This window comes from Actinia tenebrosa, unplaced genomic scaffold, assembly GCF_029948245.1.
Source record: "Actinia tenebrosa isolate PJP-AT-01 unplaced genomic scaffold, QUT_ActTen_1.0 PGA_scaffold17__23_contigs__length_9995812, whole genome shotgun sequence".
Lineage (NCBI taxonomy): Eukaryota > Metazoa > Cnidaria > Anthozoa > Actiniaria > Actiniidae > Actinia > Actinia tenebrosa.
The window spans coordinates 6,190,616-6,211,784 of record NW_028292577.1 but is presented as its reverse complement, the minus strand read 5'-3'; the positions used below and the strand labels follow the sequence as shown (position 1 = coordinate 6,211,784).

The following is a 21,169-nucleotide window of genomic DNA, read 5'->3' as shown; positions in this document are numbered from 1 at the left end:
GATTGCCGATAATGACGACAGCGATAATGATGATATGATGATAGTGATAATAATTGATGGGGATGTTGACGATATTGTCGTTGATGATAGCAATAGTGATAGTGATGATGATGATTTTGATGTTAATGAGTGATGGTGATGGCTTCTATCAAATCCAGGGGCGGAGTATTTTGATTGACACAAGCCAAAAGCTAAGAAGTGTGACGGAAACGAATGGGCGTCATAAAGATCGTGACTGACACTTACCGGCAAATAAAATATAATCTGTAACGCCATTCAAACCCAGAGCAGGTACTGGAACATGAATAAAAGGAAAACTTGATTTCAGGGGGGTTATTCAATACAATGTATGTGATGGAAAGGGCATGAGGGGGTGATGTGAGTTCGAGGTTGTGTTTCTATCAATGTTTCAAAGGATGCTGTTCATTTCATAGCAAGCATGTGTGTGTGTGTGTGTTCGGGGGGGGGGGGGGGGTACAGATGGGATGTAATATGTATGAGATAAGATTAGAAATAACGTGTTACCTCCATTTTTATTGTCCATCCTCAAGGCTGGCTTGCTGATTCTAATCAAGTAAAAACAGAAATATATATGGTAGTGCCGTTAGAAAGAGCGCTGAGTCACGCTTAAACCATTTTCTAGTATTAGATCGTTGCCCAGCCTCTAACACATATGTTGTCAGGGTCGTGGGGAGAGAAACGTTGCGTGACAACGTGACGACCCTAAGGACGTCTGCGAACGAGGCTAATAGTTGCGTAAACGCGAGTAAAACTGATTTGTACTTACGAGCTCTTCTTTCTCCTTGGATAGCACTGCGGGAAAATAAACAAGAACAGCTGTCATTATATTCGATATTTCATCTCTTTTCAAAAAATAATAGAGCATTTTATAAAGTGTTTACGTCAAAAAAAAAAACGAACAGACCAACGAACGAAAGAGCGAGCGAGGGAGCGAGAGGACGGACGGACGGACGTACGGACGACCGACCACACGGACGGACAGATGGACTAAAACGATGCCCAAACAAATGACAAGTTCAGTTCATATTCATGATAAACTTACATCTTTTCTGTCAAAGTCACCGGTATGTACTTGTACTCCAGCATCTACAGATCGGTTTCTGTAAGGAAAAGAAAATATTAGTGCATTACAAGATTGGAGAGAATATAAAAAATTGCAATACCTCGGTGGGCTTGGTTTCGAAGGCTCTTCAATGGACGTCAGGAAAGCTTGTAAAAAAGGATCAATGTTTTGACCTTTCTGTAGAACAAATGGCAACAAGAAAGAGATATAAGTATAACAGTGCTTAGGGTTGCCAAAAACCGTCCTTTTATCCACGACAAGAAACAAAGGATTATATACGAGACCCTGGTTACAAGATGGAAAGATCTTTGAAGGTTTTCTCTAGCACTCAACGAGCAGGACAAGTTCTGACGCTACATCTATGAACGAGTGTTCCAAAATTAAGTTTTTAAATCGACAAGGATTCTTAGCCGATCTTCATTTCAAGTATAGCTCACCTCTTTTGTAAACATTGTTGCCATGGACTTGATCGTCATTCCTGGCCAATAAACAGCAACAGAATTGAAGATTTAGTATGTTGGTATTGGTAGTGCTGATGGTAGTGCTGATGGTAGTACTGGTGGTGGCGGCGGTGGTGGTGGTGGTGGTGGAGGGGGTGGTGGTGGTGGTGGTGGCGGCGGCGGTGGTGGTGGTGGTGGTGGTAGTGGTAGTGGTGGTGGTGGCGGTGGTGGTGGTGGTGGTGGTGGTGGTGGTGGTGGTGGTGGTGGTGGTGGTGGTGGTGGTGGTGGTAGTGGTAGTGGTAATGGCAGTGGCAGTGGTGGTGGTGGCTGCGGCGGTGATGGTAGTAGTAGTGGTGTTGGCAGTGTCGTTGAAGTACTTCATACCTGCCAAGTTCCCTTTTCTATTCTTTGATTCAAACATGTTGGTGAACTCTTTGTTTGGTGACAAGAAGTTAAACAATAAAGCACTTCCCTTCACGAGATCATTCTTTGCTAAAACCTGCACAAATAATTAAAATAAAAAAATGAAAGGAGATAGAAAGAAACTATTGGTACTGTTATTCAAATTTGTCAATTCAATCCTAACAAAAAAACAAAAAAACACCTAGAGAATACTACTACGATGGATCAATTGTAACGTTTATCATGATTGGCTGAATTTTTATTTCTATTTTGATAGGTCATAATATAATGTTCATCATGATTGGTCAGGTTCTTGCACTCATTCTGACCAAATATAAGGCTTATCATGATTGGTCAGTTTCTTAAATTCATTCTGAACAAATGTAAGGTTTATCAAGATTGGCTAAATTCTTATAGTTATTTTGATTGGTCATAATATAACGATTATCATAATTGGTCAGATTCTTACATTCATTCTGATTGGTCACCATACCTGTAGGTATCGTTCAAACTGTTCTCTACATGACTCATAATAAGTGGAAGGTTTCTTCGCGTTGGTTAACCTGGAGCTGTTCTGCTTGATGGGTAAACTGGAATCTTCGATCTCCCCTGACAAAAAATAATTATGAAATCAAATGTTATCAAGTCTTGTGCTTTCAAGATTGTTTCCAGTGCTTACCATGAAATTCCTCCAGTTTGCTTTGCAAAACATAAAATTCTTTATAGCGTCTGAAATACAGAAATACATGAAGTTCGTGACTCTGACTCAACATAAAGAATTTTTAACGTTTTTTCAAAAACTAGTTACGAATTGTAGTACTAAACGTACCTTGCAGCATCCCAACGCCTTTCTTCGCCTGGTTAAAATAGTCAAGCAATTTTTAATCGTGAAAATGGAGTTGGCAAACTAGAGATAAATATATTAGTGAAAGGATTGACTCACCGTCTTTAGCATCAGGTCTTTCGATTGATATTATGTAGATGCATTTCTAGAAAAGCAATAATAGAAAAATAATGAAAAATAATAAATAAACTGGATACTTTTAGATAGGTCACGTGACCTACCCCTCTTAAACCAATCAGCGGATGTAAAGAGCACCTCGATATTAATGAGTAACAAGGTGAAGATTCATGTTAACCATATGAGATAACTGTCATTAAATAAAAAAATGAATATTCCATTAGGTTTTTTTTAGGAATGCGTTTGGCAACTACTTACGTATTTACTCTCCATTATGACGTGTGGGATGGTAATCTTCCAGGTACTCAAGTCTCGCATTTCTTCTTTCACCATAGTAGTCCCGTTTTCCTCATCGCTATCTAATGCAAACTCCTATAAGTAAACGACGTTTTATTATTTACTGAAAAATAGAAAACGCGTGCGTGTGCTTTGTGCGTCCTCACCGCGAATTTTCCTAGTCATAAGAACAGCGCAAAAATTCAGTTCACACTCACCCCCGAAGGAATGTCTACCATATCGTATGGATCTTCTTCAGAATAAGGAGCTAAATCATCTGATGGAAATAGAAAAAATAGGATACTATGTAACTTAGAAAATGTAGGGGTTTTTGTTCAATAGATCCCTTGATTCCAGAGCTCCAGTTTCCTTCACTCCACAAAACCTAACAATGCCGATTCGATATGTGAGTTTGCCTTGCCCTGACTTTGATTAGTTAAGAATTTGTTATAAAATTGGGGTTTTGAAAGGTTTTTGAAGGTTTTGTGTTGGTTGAACTGTAAGTAAATTTATCTGAATTTGCCTTAATTTCATGACGAATATCAACACTCAAAATTGCCAAATGCAATATAAACCAAAAATTGCCCTCAATAATATCGGATATTCTTCAGTGTCAACATAAAATCAAAGAAAATTCACTGGTAAATTCAAAGAGTCCAACGAACATACTGGTAACCCTGTGGTCTCTAATCTTACTCACCTCGAACAGGATTCAATACTTTATGTTTAATTTTTCCAGCAAGTTTAGAAAATTCCGCTAAGGGATCAAACTTCTTCTTTAATGCCCTAAGAAAATATAGGAAGACAGTGTGACTCCTTTTTTATTTTTTATTTTAATTATGATCAAAAAGTACAGAATTTTAAAAATGATATATAGTTTGTTACCTTTTTCTGTAACGAGACGCGCAAAATAATCTTTAACTAAGAGTACCTCTATGTACCCCAAATAGAGCATTGCACGTTACGTCATAGCGGCAATCTTGGCTGACGATAACAAAGCACTTCTCATTAGCTTCTCTTGTTAGATCAACCAAGATGGCGACTGTTTCATTGTTATTCATATCTCAAGGGATTGTTGAGTCACATTGCACACACTGTTTAGAGGCTTTGCACCATCACGTGATGGCAGCCATGACAGGAGGCACAACAATAGAGTCCTTCTCCCCTGGGATACGGAACCCTTTCTCATGTATATCAGATTAGACTAGAATCAATTGTTCCTGCCTCCTGTCATGGCTGCCATGGTATATATACATAAGAGCGACATTAGATGCGATAGGGGAATTATATAGGAAAATAAAGGCGCACGCGAAAAAATCATTTTCTCTCGAAATAACAAAAAAATTTATTTAGTTTTTTCGATTTTATTTTCACCATTCAATTGAATCTAAATTGGGCTCCCTGTGGTCAATGATCATGCAAGATTGATGCCTGCTGTACTTACCTTGAGGATTGCTTGTAGGGGGGTTTTGCGGGTAGCCGGCTACCACATAATAATGAGAAATACTAGAAAAGAGAAGAACTCATTCTCAATCTAATATGCACTATGACCAAGCACAAACCATAACCAAAGGGGGTTCATTTTCTAACCTTATCTTTCGCATTTTAGGTCTCTTGGATATACAAGGGACCAGTCATCACTTAAGTCAGGGGAGGGGGGAGGCGGAGAAGAAAATGTTTTTTAAGCCAAAAATTTACCAGACCCCTACCTAATAGCATTCATGTTTTTCGGGTACCCCCTTCAATCGTTTACAAAAATCCTCCCAATCCTCCCAATCCTCCTTTTTTACCTTTCAAAGCCCCCCATGTTCCACTAACAAAAATTTGATGGCCCCCCATTTTCTCCTCCACCCCCCCCCCCCCCCCCTTCTTCCGACTTAAATAATGACTGGTCCCTAAAGACCCTCTAAAGACATCGGCCCGTGGTACCATCCTCAGTGCCCGCATAACCCTTAACTCATCCCAGCAGGCATTAGTCTGCCCAGTCGTAACCCTCAGTAGAAGACCCACTGCGTACGCTAACAAACATGCTATCTTATAAACAAATAAGCTACTTACATCATCGCTTTGATAAAATAACGGTATAAATGTTCCCTCTAATAAATTATACGCGTGCTCGTAAGCCCTGTGAAAATACATCATAATAGATTACATGTCGAACTTCAGACTGCAAGCCCACATGGTGAAATATGGAGAGCCTTCGTAGCAAGCAGTCGATGTAATGTATTCATAAAAATACAACGAATTTAAATCTAATACGAAAGATAGAACGGCAACAGAATACAATAGATTTTCTGAATGAATTGGTTTTCAACCATTCCCAAGAGAATTAAATAACAAAAGACACGGCGGCCATGTTGGAGGATATAACAAAAGAACTCATTGACAATTCTTTTATGACTCCGACGAAGGACTAGCGTCCGAAACGTCAGTAAGTTTTTTTCATCTTTTCACGGTGTATAATTTACCTTTTCATCATTACTGTTTCATTAGAAACACCGACGCAGCTCACACTAGTTTTTAGCTAGTTATATCTTTTCTGACAATTCTTTTGTTAAGTTCCTCCAACATGGCCGCCGTGAAAACCATTAATTACATAAACTAAGTGCTATGTAGGTGATCTATCGTGAAATACGAGGTAATGAATGCAATGCATGAAAAGAAATATAGAAATAAATCATACATTTTTTTCATTTCTGGGGTTCATTTTCCCACACTACTGCTTGTTTTAAGAGAACAGAGTCGTGTTGCCCGTTAATGCAAATGGTCTATTGAACTGTATTGGGTTACCTGTGTACTGCACTAGTATTGGATGGGAATGATAACTAACATCCACTAGTTATTCATTGGAGTACACTATACTCACTTAGACAGCATAGTAGCCTGCACTGCATCCGGAATTTTCTGTCGTAAAGTCCGTCTGCGCAGCAGCGACAAGAATCGTGTTCCAAAGCCCCCCCGCATTGATTTGTCGACTCAATGCTGATTGGTTAATCTAACGGCGTTTCTGATTGGTCTTGAGTCTTTGCTGTTGACTTGCTGTCTTCGTCACCGCGTCTGAATCAAAATGGCGGCATACAGCGAAGAGTTATGGAGAGAAGCATTTTCGGCAGTTGAACATCAGTTTGAAGTAAGAAACCTCTTGCCGGAACAAAAGGAGGCTATTAAGGGATTCTTTAGTAACAAAAATATTTTTGTAAACCTGCCAACAGGTTACGGGAAGTCACTGATTTTTCAGTGTCTTCCCATAGTTTCGGATATTTTGCGATGTAAATCCAGAGGATCCAGCATCATTGTGGTTCTTTCTCCACTTCGATCTTTGATGGAAGATCATGTGCTATATCTAAATAATATTGGGATTCCAGCAATTGCCATCGGTGACGAGGAAGATGCTGAAATCATCCAGCAGATCGTAAATGGCAACTATGTCGTGTTGTTCGGTTCCCCAGAGTGCTTTCTGTCTACTACAACATGGAGAGGAATTTTCTGCACGCCAAGCTTCAGGGATATGATGATCGGCGTCGTAATAGATGAAGCTCACTGCATCGTTCAATGGTATGTTGACAAATTTAAAACTTTTTATCTCTTTTTCGTTTTGGTAGATTTTCAAATTTAGTATAGAGCATTTCTAGCTAGGTTGATATTCACTCTAAATTATCCTTGTGATTGAAAATTAGAGGGTAAAACCTTTGCAAACGGATTTTTGCCTTTTTTAAATTTGTAATTTTTGAGCTGGAATTAATAAGGAACGTGGGAGAAACCAAAATTGTTATGTCCACCAAAACGGTGTGAAATATTAATTTTTAAAATCATCCAAAATCCCATACAATTTATGCAAAGATGCAAAGCCATAATTGATAGCTAGACAACCAGATCAAGCGAAGATGAACGGATTGATCGATATATAGAAAGACAGACTGATAATCTAACATAAAATAAAATAGAAAACCCATGCAAGAAATACTGTCTATGGCTTACACTGTACATTAGATGTATAGATATATATTTATTACATAGTAGTGTTATGCAACAACATAAATGTAGTAGAAACATAAACATGCACATTGATATAGCATGCTATGTTTGAGGTAGTTCATTCAGGATATAATATTTTCATTATTCTATAATTTTTAAAGTTGGACATACACCTACTTGCAAGAACGTTGACATACGAAAATAGAACATTAGTGGTTTAGTGGGATAGGAATTATATTAAAGACCCATTGCCACTTACCGTGATGCATCACAATTTGTTAACATTTTGAATCGTGTCACAACCGAAAAAACAATTCTAACCTTTTGAATAAACTCTTAAAGGAATGTAAAAGAATTAATTTGTGCCTTAGTGCTATGTCGGAAAAGGATTTAATATGAATTTATTATTCAATATATGAATCTTTGAATTTCATGGACCACGAAATTCATCTGTGACCGCGGTGCATCACGGTAAGTGGCAATGGGTCTTTAAAGAACAAAAGAAGATCACTGAAGCTGAATTTTTTTGTTTGTCTTTTTAATGTATTCCTTTCTCACTAAATTACTAATGTTCTAATATCGTATGACAACGTTCTTGCAAGTAGGTGTATGTCTTAATTGCTGTTTTGTTCTTTGTGTTATTACAGGGGGCTAACAGGTACCAAGAAGGTCCCATTCAGGAAGTGGTATGGTTGCTTAGGAGAATTACATTCTTTAATTCCCAAAGATACTAAATCAGTGATCCTAACAGCAACTGCCACCAAGGCAACCAAGGAACAAATAATGGAAACCCTGAACCTGTCACCAAAGGATGTGCAAATGATCCAGCAGAGTCCTGACAGGCCAAATTTATTTTATTCTACACAATATGTAGATAAAAATGAGCCATTGGAGATTGTGTTTGGGCGGCTTATTAATGAAGTTGATGATATGGGTGCAAACACGCCAAGAACATTAATATACTGTCAAACACGAAAGCAGTGTTCAGTTCTGTACCGAATGTTTGAAGTTTTTTTGGGTCTGAAGATGTACAGTGGTGGAGTAACCAATCCACAAAAAAGACTGGTTGAAATGTTTCATGCTGGCACCCCTAAAAGAGTTAAGGAACACATAATCGAAAATATGGCAAAGGATGATGGACATTTACGAGTTGTCATTTGTACTGTTGCCTTCGGCATGGGTATCAATTGCAGGAAGGTTAGACAGATTGTGCATTTTGGACCATCGAAGACAGTGGAACAGTATGTTCAAGAGTGTGGGCGTGCTGGACGGGATGGACTTCCAAGCTCTTGCATCCTGCTGTTCAATGGACTACTGTCAGCCCACTGTGATAGGGATATGAAGGCTTATGTCCAACAAGAAGGATGCTCGCGTATATGGTTAATGAGCCATTTTGAAAGTAAAGTGGCAAGTAACAGTTTACTTCACAAATGCTGTGGACAATGTGCAATGAAATGCAGGTGTAGTGACAAGGATTGCAGGGTGCTTTGGAGTCCCAATTTGAATGGAGATACAACAAAAAAGTCACCAGTCCAGAAATTAATGACCACCATCAATGCACATGCTCATCATGAAAGAGCCAAATTTACAAGAGTTGTCAGTGAACAACGAAGGGAGAAACTGAGATTGGAACTTCATTGCTTCCAGCAAGAAATGATGAAGGAGGTACAAGTGGATACTATGGTGACATGTCCCAATGTACTCATGGAGTTTAATTCTTTCCATATTAATCAAGTGATTGAACACTGCAGCATTCTTTTTACCATCCAAGATGTTGTAGAGTTGGTAGAAATATGGAGAATGAAATATGCCACTGCCATTCTCACAGCTTTAGACAAAGTCTTCAGTGATATAGATGCTGCTGAAATACAAATGGATGTGTTTCCACCTGAAATGTCAAATTATTCTGACTGGAGTCAAGTCAGGGATGACACCACACTGGTAGGGATGTTGAACAGCCAAGATTTAGAGGATCTAAGTTCTTTTAACACATGTATGGACACAGCAGACAGTACTTTTTTAGATACTTCTTATCAGAGTTTGAGTACTGCTTAGAGCTTTTATCCATAAGTTAAATCTCTCTTACCATCTTACCCAAGTTTATCACAAACGTGTTTATACCATACTCTAACAACATATTGTCCTGGTTTTGAGATATTTTCCTCATAAGGACAGTCCCCTCTCTAAATGTGCATATATTATGCAATAAAATGAACATTTGCAAAAGCTAAGTTTAGATTTGAGTAGCATGTGAAATAGCTTTTTAACCCTGGATTCATCAAAAACTACAAAAAGGTAAAAGCTTTGGAATACACGTAGTTAAACACTGAGTGACATCACTATTTCTACAACATTTCTTTTAGAAACAGATTTCAGAAATGAAGTCATTTATCTTAGCAAAATCAGAAAATTAAGTTAAACATTGAGTGACATCACTATTTCTAAAACACTTCTTTAAGAAACAGATTTCAGAAATGAAGTCATTTATCTTAGCAAAATCAGAAAATTAAGTGTGATTATCCCAAGAGATGTCTTATCAATAATTCATGATGCATTACATGAGAAACTTCGTGTCAATTTCATATGATTTTTTCCAATGAGAATGAAACTATCTGAAGGATTCAAACTCAAATTGTCAGATTTTGCCAGAGCATTTTTTATATTTAAAAAAAGGCTGTCAAGAGCTTCTTGTAACATCTATATTCTATAGCTTTTACAATTGTGTCCTTTTGGTTGAAGATTTTTAGCAGTACAGACATGTCTTGTGGAGAATGTAAATGTGCCAGGAAAAATGAAGTCATTTATGATTACGTGGTTAATGAAACACTTATATGTACATATTCAAGTATTATTAACTGCATTTTTCCAATTTCTCCTATTGCATTTATTTTTTTCCTCAACTACATGGACTTTATATTTAAGTTCTATGCAAATAATTATAATATATAAGAAGTACAAGTGGTAATTCCAATATTTTCCTTAATTTGTTTCTGGAACATAACAGGACTCTTAAAGTCAGAACTCTAGTTGTTAAAGTACCAGGGGCTGATCCAGGGGAGGGGTGCAGGGTTTGTGCCCCCCCCCCCCCCCCCCCCCCCCCCCCGATTTGGTTGATTTACAGTCAAATATGACTTTATTACTATCTATTTTTTGATTTCCCAAAAAACTTCCTGGATCCGCCCCTGAGTAATTAGCCTGTTCTCTGACAAAAAAGAGTAACAGAACAGGAAACTAAGTTAATGCTGTATTTTAAGTTTGTATCAATCACGCATAAAAGGAATTTAATTAATATACATTCATATGAGAATTTGTGTTGAATTTGTTTTTATCTTTTCTTTGTCATTGTTTATCGTGCTCTTCTATTTAAGATCATGTACTTTTTGTGGTCGTTGATCCAGGAGAACATGCTGCTCATGTCAAACCCATGTAAAAAGGTTGGTTGTATTCTTGAGTAGTATCTGTATCTTCTACCTGGAGTAAATGTGAATGCGTCATTTGTTACCAGTTCTTGCACAATCTTGCACATGTCATTCTTTGTTGACTTCTTCACATGCTTACCAGATCTTTTATTGATGGACAGGTTATGGTCATAGTTAATCATAAGCTCACTTGTTATTCCAAGAGAATGACATATCCTATCTAGGGATCTTCTAGAGGCAGCAGGTCCTAGCTTCTTTATGGCTTCCTTCACTGTCTTGTTGTAAAACTCCAACTGCAGATCTAGTGGAATGTTGGCTCCTCTTACTGGCTTGTTTTTCACAGATCTGTTCCAAATTAGCCGATGAGCTGACTGGGGACTTAACAATGCATAAACTTGAAACATCTGATACAAGCACTCCAGAGAGTACTTTGTGGCACTCCCTCCTTGATGCTTAAGGTACATGAGGAAAAATTTCCAACAACGATGCAATCTTCCTCCATCACCTTCTGATATAGCATCAAAGAAATTAAGAAGAAGCATCCCATATTCCAGTAGTGATTTCTGATATGACAACATGTCATCTCCATCTTCCTCATCTGATTTGGGATCTTTAAGTATGTTCACAGTACTGTTGTCACTTGAAACTACAGGAGGGTCATGGCTGGCCTCATGCTCCTTCAAATATTTGCCATTATGAGCAAAAGTCTTTGAACATCCAGGGAATCTGCATTTGTATCGTGCACCAGCTTTGCGTTCCTTCTCTTTCTGTTCAAGAAGTTTTGCCAACTCTTCCATGCTTTTGTTCCTTTTCTTATCAACCACAAAAGCATCAATAATTAGAGAGGCTATCTTGTGAAGAAAGTCTTTCTTATCCTTTTTAGGTGACTCTGGTTTTGGAAGCTCAAACTTAGCTGGCTTTTGATCATCCAGAGAACCCATGCCAAGGATTTTCAGTGCTGCTGCAATTATTCTTGATTCAACTTCAAGGATGAAAAATCTTCGACATGCATTGGCTGCTGCACTAACATCCCCTTTGACATTCCTCCTATTGATAAGGTTGCGGTCGCTGTACATAGTACACTTGTCACCAGAAGATGAGATATTATATAGGTTGGAAAAACCTACCTAAAGAGGAAAAAAGAAAAGAAAAAGGTATCCTTGATGATGATAATGACAATAGTAATACTAAGAATGCTTTAAGTAATCTTTACAGCATAAACTGAATGTAATATCAATTGGGGGTGGGCTTTTTACAGGGCGGTCTTATAACCGAAAGGAAATTTCTGTCAGTGGGAAGGTGAGCTTATATCCCTGTGGGCTTATAACTGGGTGGGCTTATAACTGGGTGGGCTTATAACTGGGATTCTACAGTATCTTAACATTTTCTCTAGCACAAGTACAAACTAACACTATCATAGAAGCAGAACAGTGCAAACAACAATAGCAGCATCCAAGCAGTTTATCTAACTGTCTTTTTATTCCTTTGTGTTGTTCATGCCTAAGTGAATTCTTAGTTTGTTAATAACCAAATTGGTGGACAAATAAATATTCTGATGAGCTAAATAGTTAGTATTTGTTTCACAGGTAATTGGCATGCACTCTTTGATTTGTGTTTTCATTTTGACAACCTACCTCTAAGAACTTATTCCCCGAGTGCCAATCGGCTATTTCAAAGTGCAAACCCTGGAGCTGCTCCTCACTTGTAAAACCATTCGCTAAGGATGCATGGCCATTGACTGCTCTCTCAACAGACAGTTGGTCTCCAACAACTCCTTGGTCACCATACTCTTTTTGTTCTCCTTCCCCATGAGAAGGCACATATTTATGGAGTGTTTGTAAAACCTTTATTATCCCATCAGCATCGTTCTCGTTCTCGTGTATCATTCCTAGAAAAGACTAAGAAAAAGATTTTTTAAATAAATTATGACAACCATTTAGGTTGCATTGTTAAGGAATAGTGGTATTCACTATTTATAAAACCAGAAAAAGATTATTTATTTATTTATAAAGAAGATCTAATTGGAATGTCCTACCCCGGCTGGATATTTTGCTAAGTGTTGGTAGGGGTAAATGTTATTGCACTGTGACACAACTGAAACAACAGTTCACTTAATTACTAGAAATATTACTGAAATTCGAGAGTGTATGTGTGGTTGGAAAAAATAAGTCCACCTGACAGGATTCCAACCTGTGACCTTTCAGATACTCTGGTTGGATGCCCTACCACTGAGCTACAAGAAAGTCTCAGGTTAAAATTCTGTCTGGTTGGCTTGGTTTTCTCAAGCCCCTGTATGAGAAAATTTTCGGATGCAGTGCAGGCTATATAAGCTAGTGACAACTCCTAATTGATCTTCCTATTATCCCTTCAAAGTTACTTATCTATCTTCTATCATGAAGTTCACTTACTGTTTCTGTTTTCTCATTCATTTCTTTACTATATGCATGGGGTATATGGGAAGTACAGACATCTGAAAGATAGTTTAGGCATGGTACTTTAGCAGCAATGATGCGTTCTGCCAAAGTGAGGTAGTCATCACGCTGCTTGACATTTTCATGGGGATTTGGGAGACAGACACCATTTTCCATTTGAAGGATACCATCTTCTGGAGGCTTATTACTTAGATGATTTCCAGTAACCCTGTTTTCAGTGGACATAAAGGTAACACAATGTTTATCAATGTTTTGATGATCCTCTGTCATGTAGTGAACATCCTGACGATAGTCTATATTGTCAAACGTGATCTTTCTGCCCTTATCCTGTTGCACATGCATATTGTCATGGGGAGTTGGCATGTTAGTAGCAGGTTCAGAATTGAGAACTGCACCAGAGTTTAGCCCAGGTTCTGTAGGCACATCTTTGATATGCTGGTTACTGTACCTTGCCATCCATTCACCTTGTTTTGATACTAAATTTGTAATCTTGGTATCATAGTTCTTTCCAAACTCATCTAACTTCTTGTATAGATATGTATGGCTTGTTGTAAGCCGGAGAGGGGCCAGTCGAGCAAGAGTTGCCTAAAACAAAAATAATGGAGTGTCACAAACATTTTTTTTGCTAAGATCATATCAGCCTCTCAGGTTTTATTCCTATATCTTGAACATGCTTGAAATATGAAATGAAATATTCGCAATTATCAGATTCCTTTTTTCATGAGAAATATTTGTCTTTTGTTAATGCTTTTTTTAAAATTTTCATCAACAGAAATGTAATACTGTTATAATCAGTAGGGCAGCAGTGTTGCTAAATATACATTATTTGTGTAGTGTATATTATAGTATATTCTATTTATGAAATTATTTTCAAATCAGACATAGTACTTACCATCCAATTTGAATGATAGAGGAATGTTGTTATCAAAAGTTGAGCAGCAATCATAGACTTTGACCTGTTACGAAGACAAACTGCAGCTGCCATCCCAATAGCTCCAAAATGACCACCAGAAGTATTTAAGGCTCTACTTTTACTGTTGATTGCAGCAGCTGACAGACAAGAATGCATCAGTGGCGCTCTTTCACTGATCTCTTCGTCCAGCTTTTCCATTGTAAATAACAACATGCTATCCTTGTCTGTCTTCCTGAGGGAGATCGGATTCTTTTTGGAACACAGCTGTGTTGCTTCTTTTTCAATTTCCTTTAACACGAGAGCTGTTAGTTCTTTTTTAAGAGCTGGGCACCTCCACGTTGCATTGGCGATTTGTTTAAAGGTACCCCGAACTAACATCTTCCCAAGCGATTCTAGTTCTTCAGGGAGCTTTCTCTCCTTCTCTCTTGATTTCCACTTCATCTTTACGCAGACGTCAATATGTTCTGCCTTTGTAGGTGCCCCATTAGTAAATTCTCCCTGAACTGGAGACCCAGGGCAAGGATCAATTGCGGGAATTCTTAGGTCAGGAATCGTAGGTCTTGAGCGGTCACAGGTAGGAGTCGAAGTTAGAAAGCCATGCAGTGTTCCTTCGCTACGACTTTTTTTGGGAGTTACATGGTTGATCTCCTCTGATGAAGCCCTCTTCGGGCTTGTGTGAACGAGTGACTTTTTTTTGTCGTAAAGCCTTCGTATTTCTGACTCAAATTTTTGTTGTTGTTGTATAACACTTCGCCGCTTCGCCAATATTTGGTAGCACGACTTGCAAATATATTTGCTTTGTTGATTGCCAACAATTGACAGACTTTCCAACTCAAATTTAACGTTGACCTTAGCCTTTCCATCTACAAGATACCGAATATTGTGGTTTGGTACTTCTCGAGCACATAAAATACAAAATATTTCCATTCAAAAGCACATAGATACAGTAGTTGATCGAGAAAGCCCCGCACACACGTGAAATGATCACAACAAACCGTTCTGACAACTATGACACTTGAGTAGGACTGGGAACGATAATTAAAGCCAATCAGCGTACTTGTAAGAAAGAGCCAATCGCATCGCGTACTGAAATCCAGGTACGCAGTTGGGGGTTCCGGAACAAGATTTCCTGCGCTGTTTCGCAGACGGACTTTACGAGTAAACGTTCGGAGGCACGCAGGCTAACAGCATAGCAGCCATTACCTGTGTACTGCACCACTATTGGATGGGAATGATAACTAACATCCACTAGTTATTCATTGGAGTATACTCTATACTCACTTGGACAGTAGAGCAGCCATTTTTAATCGTTCCATCTTGTTGACAGGGGCATCAATAGCTAGACGACAAGCAATAAGAATAAGAAACGTTACTACGAAGATAAATAAAAACTCAGAATATCGAGGTACTTAACAGATTTTTTTCTACAAATAACGGAAAATACTTTTTTTTTTCTTAATTGGGAAATAATAATAAATAATAAAAAAAATAGATAAATAAATAAATAATTAATTAATTAAATTTAAATTTTTAAAAATGTTTCCTTATATGGCAAGGTAGTTTCACGCGCTATGATTGGTCAATTTGCGGTCCATAACATAAGTTCGGACCTAGCACTAAGTTAATAATAAATTTTTATCTGTGGTAGTTAAAGAGCCCCTAACCCCTAACTCAACCAAATATGTTCAATATTCCTTTTACATCATGTGAATAGTTGGATGGTAAAATATTTGTGTGATTTGAGTGATACACCACGAGTTTTTTCCAATCCAACACTGAGTTCTGTCTAAAACGTGCAGAGCTTGAGGTTGACTTACATTTTTTCAGTCCTTCAACAACATTGGTTTCAAAGTTGATTCTGTCTACTGCATTAATATCAAAATAACTATTATACATTTCCTTTGCCTGTGAAATAGAAAATAAGAAAATGAAAACAAGATCATTGAGATCCAAGAAGAAATATGTTCATTTTTGTGAGCTGACATATAAATACAAGATGCATGCATCGCATTGGATGTCTGACAGACTAAATTTGCAGCTGGTTTCTTTCTTTTGAGTGGAAAAGGAACGGTACCGACAGTACACACATGGTACGACATGCCATGACATTGAAAGTGCTTCCCATTATAGTGTTTATCGTATGAGTGGGACACGTACGGTACTGACTTACAGTACGCACATGGAACTGCATGCCGTGACATTAAAATGGCTTCCCATAAGAATGGTTATTGTATGAGTGTGACACGTACGGTACTGACTTACAGTACGCACATGGTACGACATGCCATGACATTGAAAGTGCTTCCCATTATATTGTTTATCGTATGAGTGTGACACGTACGGTACTGACTTACAGTATGCACATGGTACGACATGCCATGACATTGAAATGGCTTCCCATTATATTGTTTATCGTATGAGTGGGACACGTACGATACTGACTTACAGTATGCACATGGTACGACATGCCATGACATTGAAATGGCTTCCCATAAGAATGGTCATCGCATGAGTGTGACACGTACGGTACTGACTTACAGTACGCACATGGTACGACATGCCATGACATTGAAAGTGCTTCCCATTATATTGTTTATCGTATGAGTGGGACACGTACGGTACTGACTTACAGTATGCACATGGTACGACATGCCATGACATTGAAATGGCTTCCCATTATATTGTTTATCGTATGAGTGGGACACGTACGGTACTGACTTACAGTATGCACATGGTACGACATGCCATGACATTGAAATGGCTTCCCATTATATTGTTTATCGTATGAGTGGGACACGTACGGTACTGACTTACAGTATGCACATGGTACGACATGCCATGACATTGAAATGGCTTCCCATTATATTGTTTATCGTATGAGTGGGACACGTACGGTACTGACTTACAGTACGCACATGGTACGATATGCCATGACAGTGAAATGGCTTCCCATTTTTTTCAAATAAATCATCCAATCACAACACGTAATATTGGGAAGATACGGTGCAGCTTAGAATTTACCATTTCTCGTTTCCACTCTTACAGCACGGTCACCGGAAACATCTACTGAACCATAGTTAGTAGTCTATTAACTATGGCTGAACAAATCACTGCACATGATCTTACTGCTCAACCAATCAGAATGCTTGGGCGCCGCACCGTCACAGGCCCTGAACATCACCTATGATTGGGTCGCATACGATGTGAGCTTTGTCGAGCAAAGGCAGTAAGAAGGCGCATTTTTTCGCATCAAAATCATTTTGTTGAGCTAACTTTGTTTACCTCCTTCATCAAGGACTGCTCCTCCTCCAGGCAGAGATTAGGAGCGAAAAATCTTTTATTAAAATCCTCTGAAACAAATAGAATTAAAAAAGAAAGTATTATTAAGCATTTCTTTTGAGTAAGTACACTGATTTGCATAGCAAACCATGGGGTTTCTAATGTGTCCAGTTTTCCAAGTAGCCTTTCAGTAACATCTATTCTTTTAATTTCTGCGGGTTTTTTTCTTAAACTTTCAATGTTATCGACACCCTAAAAAACAGCATGTTTTGAGTTTTGAGGGAGAAAAATCGGAGAACCCGTAGAAAAGCACTCCAATCGAGGAGAGGGACCACAAATCTACTCACATGAGATGCCGAGTCTGGGAATCAAACCTGAGACCCCAGGGTTGACAGGCACTACCGCTAAGTCACCTTTGACTCCCTTAAGATCTCAAGAATCCATGATCTTCTTAAAATATTTCATTCTTACATAATAGAATATTTGATGTATACCAACCTATAGTTAAACAGAATTGTAATACATTAAGCGAAGCTTCTTTCCTCATGAATTGCATGAACGGAAAGAGAGCTGTTTGCGAATGAAGAATTTCACCAAGTGACAAATACAGAGCCTGAAAATCAAAATACAAAGAACGTTTGTCGTAACATAGAGTATTCGTATGAGTGGGATACGTACGGTACTGACTAACAGGCTGAAACAATTGAAATAGCTTCCCATATAAGAAAGGTTCAAGGTTTTTATTTCCACTTACAACAATATAAAATAATACATGAAAAAACATAAGGGTAAATTATTATGGTGGTAGAGTGCAGGAATACAACCCAAAGTGTTAATGAAGAAGCTTCCTACACCTTAGTATTCATAGGAAATAAGAATGGTTATCATATGAGTGGGAAGCATACAATACTGGCTTACAGCACGTACACAGTACGACATGTGGCAACATAAAAATGGCTTCCCATAAGAATGGTTATCGTATGAGTAGAAAATGAATGGTACTGACTTACAGCACACACATGGTACGACATGCCGTAACGTAAAAATGCCTTCCCATGATCATCGTGTTGGTTATGGTGATGGTGATGATGATGATGGATGATGATTGTGATGATGATGATAATAATAATCTATGATAGTACTTACAGAATTCCTTATTGGAGCTCGAGGTCTTGCAAAGTTCTTGAGAAATGGAACCTTAGACGATGGAGGCTGATTAGAAGCAACCATCTACAGGGAAAACAATCAGAGTATCAGTTAACATACACAGAATAAACAGGATATATCAACAATAGCCTGGGGACAGGATACAGCAGACCCTAAACAATCTTACTGCAAGGTGATTCCATGCTCTATGATTGGTCCATTTGCGGTCCATAACTGACAGTACGGACCGAAAAATAAGACATTGGGAAAAACTCATCCCATAACTTAAAGACCTCGCATTTAGTTATTGATGATAAGAGATTTTTTTTCTATGGACTAGATATGAGATAATATCAACTACACAAACTATGGTATCTTCTCTATAGAGTAATTTTTAAGAAACAATTAGAAAAATCAAGAAAAATAGCTCAAGGGGCAGGCATGTTAACATGTTATGAGAGAATGAGACAAAAAGTTGATAAGAAGATTTCACTACAAATGGGAAAGTTTTTTGACTTCTTGGCTTCTGTCACTCTGATCAGAGAAAATATTCATAAGTTGAAGTCCTGCCTGCTATAGGAAAATTAATCTACTGTGCATGCTCCTACACAACAATGATGACACCATTATTTGAGACCACAATGTGCGAGGCACTAAAACCAGTCAAAACTGCAGAACAAGAACTTCCAAAATTTTATTGAGGAACCATAAAAATTGTGATTCGAAAAACGTTTTTTCATCAGATTCTTTTTAAAGTAAACAGCCACCTTTAACTAAACAAGAAGGAAAATGGGGAGTCCTGACCCTGGCCCCCCCCCCTACCCCCTGGATCATCTTTTGCACTTACTGGGTTCTTATCTAGGAAAACCAACCACAAGCTATTTACAAAGTCCTGAAGAAGAAAAAAACAGAAACAAAGTTTGGAATTATACTAACATTATTGACAAAAAGCAAACAAAACTGGTATGGACAGACAGGCAGAAAGACCAACGAGCAACATAGACAGATAATTAAACAAAAAAATTCAATCCATTTTTTTGGTAAATTAACCAGAAAAAAATTATCTGTTTTCCATTAATAATATGTTGATGTTTATTTCGTCTGACAATTACATTTCTCTACTAACTAACAGTTTTCTGACAACCCCTCTAATATTCAAAACTTGCTGCAATTTGACCTCTCTTGTCTTCTGTGAACAATTTCTATTCGAGCAAAACAAAGTTGTGAGAAGTGTAAATGGTTTGAACCAGGTGTTTAAGTTTGTTGTGAGGTGAGTGTAGTCTTGAGAAAGACTGTTGTTGGTGGTGACTGACAGTTTGTTGTGAAGTGTAATGGTCCAGGTGAGTGTAGTCTTGAGAAAGACTGTTGTTGGTGGTGACTGACAGTTTGTTGTGAAGTGTAATGGTCCAGGTGAGTGTAGTCTTGAGAAAGACTGTTGTTGGTGGTGACTGACAGTTTGTTGTGAAGTGTAATGGTCCAGGTGAGTGTAGTCTTGAGAAAGACTGTTGTTGGTGGTGACTGACAGTTTGTTGTGAAGTGTAATGGTCCAGGTGAGTGTAGTCTACAGAAAGACTGTTGTTGGTGGTGACTGACAGTTTGTTGTGAAGTGTAATGGTCCAGGTGAGTGTAGTCTACAGAAAGACTGTTGTTGGTGGTGACTGACAGTTTGTTGTGAAGTGTAATGGTCCAGGTGAGTGTAGTCTACAGAAAGACTGTTGTTGGTGGTGACTGACAGTTTGTTGTGAAGTGTAATGGTCCAGGTGAGTGTAGTCTTGAGAAAGACTGTTGGTGGTGGTGACTGACAGTTTGTTGTGAGGTATGATCGTCCAGGTGAGTGTAGTCTTGAGAAAGACTGTTGTTGGTGGTGACTGACAGTTTGTTGTGAAGTGTAATGGTCCAGGTGAGTGTAGTCTACAGAAAGACTGTTGTTGGTGGTGACTGACAGTTTGCTGTGAAGTGTAATGGTCCAGGTGAGTGTAGTCTACAGAAAGACTGTTGTTGGTGGTGACTGACAGTTTGTTGTGAAGTGTAATGGTCCAGGTGAGTGTAGTCTTGAGAAAGACTGTTGTTGGTGGTGATTGATGTTTCAACAACCTGAGTGGAAGTCATTTTCAGAGTCCAGTGAGAAAACCAAGACTGTCGATGGCATTCACAGGTTTTGGAAGTACTCATCTTCAAGAAGCTTACTTAGGCTCTTTACAATAGCTACATACATACATTTAATATACATTTGTAGAGTATATTTACTTACTGGATCTGATAGCTTGTCCATTAGTGTTAGAAGAACAACTCCAGATAGAAGTTCTCTCAATAGTACTATGAGACTCCTACAAAAAGATGGTTAGAAAATTTGAGAAAATGCCAATTTTTGACCATGGCCATCTTTTACCACGGTCTGGTATACTGGGATAATGGATTTCTAAACAAAAACAAAAAGTTGCAAACCCAAAGTAAATAGAGGGGCAAGATTTGGTCATTTACCATCCTAAAGTTGGTCCGTACAGGGGAAAACTGTACCCTATGCCTTGAAAACGGATCTCAGCCTAACAGCCTTGGTCTGCATGGATATTCAATACCAGTAAATAACCTCTACCTCTTATATTACCTGCAATCCAATGAGTGATGGGGGAGTAGATGAGGTAATGCACCATCAGCAAGTTTTCTCAGGTACTGTAGCTCCATGGATCTGCTGAATAGTGCACAATGCATGTCTGATTCTAGGTACTTAATGACAGATGATGGGTTATGAGAACCTTCATTCTGTTCAACTAGAAAATAAATGAGAGAAATACTGAGATAATGGGAATAATATTCACACGAAGGTGGCATTGGTAGGGAAGTA

At 38.3% G+C, this 21,169-nt stretch overlaps 2 protein-coding genes across 4 annotated transcripts in view; both read right to left on the bottom strand.

Moving 5' to 3' along the window:
- LOC116291156 (sorting nexin-14) overlaps positions 1-21,169 on the bottom strand; it is a 37,612-nt gene that overhangs the window by 11,673 nt on the left and 4,770 nt on the right. For all 3 annotated transcript variants that reach the window (XM_089031909.1, XM_089031910.1, XM_089031908.1), the window contains exons 9-32: positions 20,933-21,095; positions 20,579-20,654; positions 19,175-19,219; positions 18,328-18,411; positions 17,680-17,794; positions 17,185-17,252; positions 15,720-15,807; positions 15,184-15,241; positions 5,222-5,288; positions 4,608-4,669; positions 3,864-3,949; positions 3,382-3,440; positions 3,146-3,259; positions 2,870-2,915; positions 2,756-2,783; positions 2,606-2,655; positions 2,420-2,535; positions 1,909-2,023; positions 1,522-1,562; positions 1,185-1,261; positions 1,064-1,121; positions 788-813; positions 526-566; positions 247-294 (exon numbers count right to left, since the gene is read on the bottom strand). In XM_089031909.1, coding sequence (XP_088888035.1) covers positions 247-294; positions 526-566; positions 788-813; positions 1,064-1,121; positions 1,185-1,261; positions 1,522-1,562; positions 1,909-2,023; positions 2,420-2,535; positions 2,606-2,655; positions 2,756-2,783; positions 2,870-2,915; positions 3,146-3,259; positions 3,382-3,440; positions 3,864-3,949; positions 4,608-4,669; positions 5,222-5,288; positions 15,184-15,241; positions 15,720-15,807; positions 17,185-17,252; positions 17,680-17,794; positions 18,328-18,411; positions 19,175-19,219; positions 20,579-20,654; positions 20,933-21,095 — 1,731 coding nt within the window. The remainder of the gene's footprint in view (positions 1-246; positions 295-525; positions 567-787; positions 814-1,063; positions 1,122-1,184; positions 1,262-1,521; positions 1,563-1,908; positions 2,024-2,419; positions 2,536-2,605; positions 2,656-2,755; positions 2,784-2,869; positions 2,916-3,145; positions 3,260-3,381; positions 3,441-3,863; positions 3,950-4,607; positions 4,670-5,221; positions 5,289-15,183; positions 15,242-15,719; positions 15,808-17,184; positions 17,253-17,679; positions 17,795-18,327; positions 18,412-19,174; positions 19,220-20,578; positions 20,655-20,932; positions 21,096-21,169) is intronic.
- Positions 10,236-13,107, bottom strand: LOC148910354 (uncharacterized). The gene is made up of 3 exons (XM_089031916.1): positions 12,966-13,107; positions 12,192-12,455; positions 10,236-11,684 (listed from the first exon to the last, which is right to left on the bottom strand). The coding sequence occupies exons 1-3, from the start codon at positions 12,984-12,986 to the stop codon at positions 10,485-10,487; spliced, it is 1,485 nt and encodes a 494-aa protein (XP_088888042.1). The 5' UTR covers positions 12,987-13,107; the 3' UTR covers positions 10,236-10,484.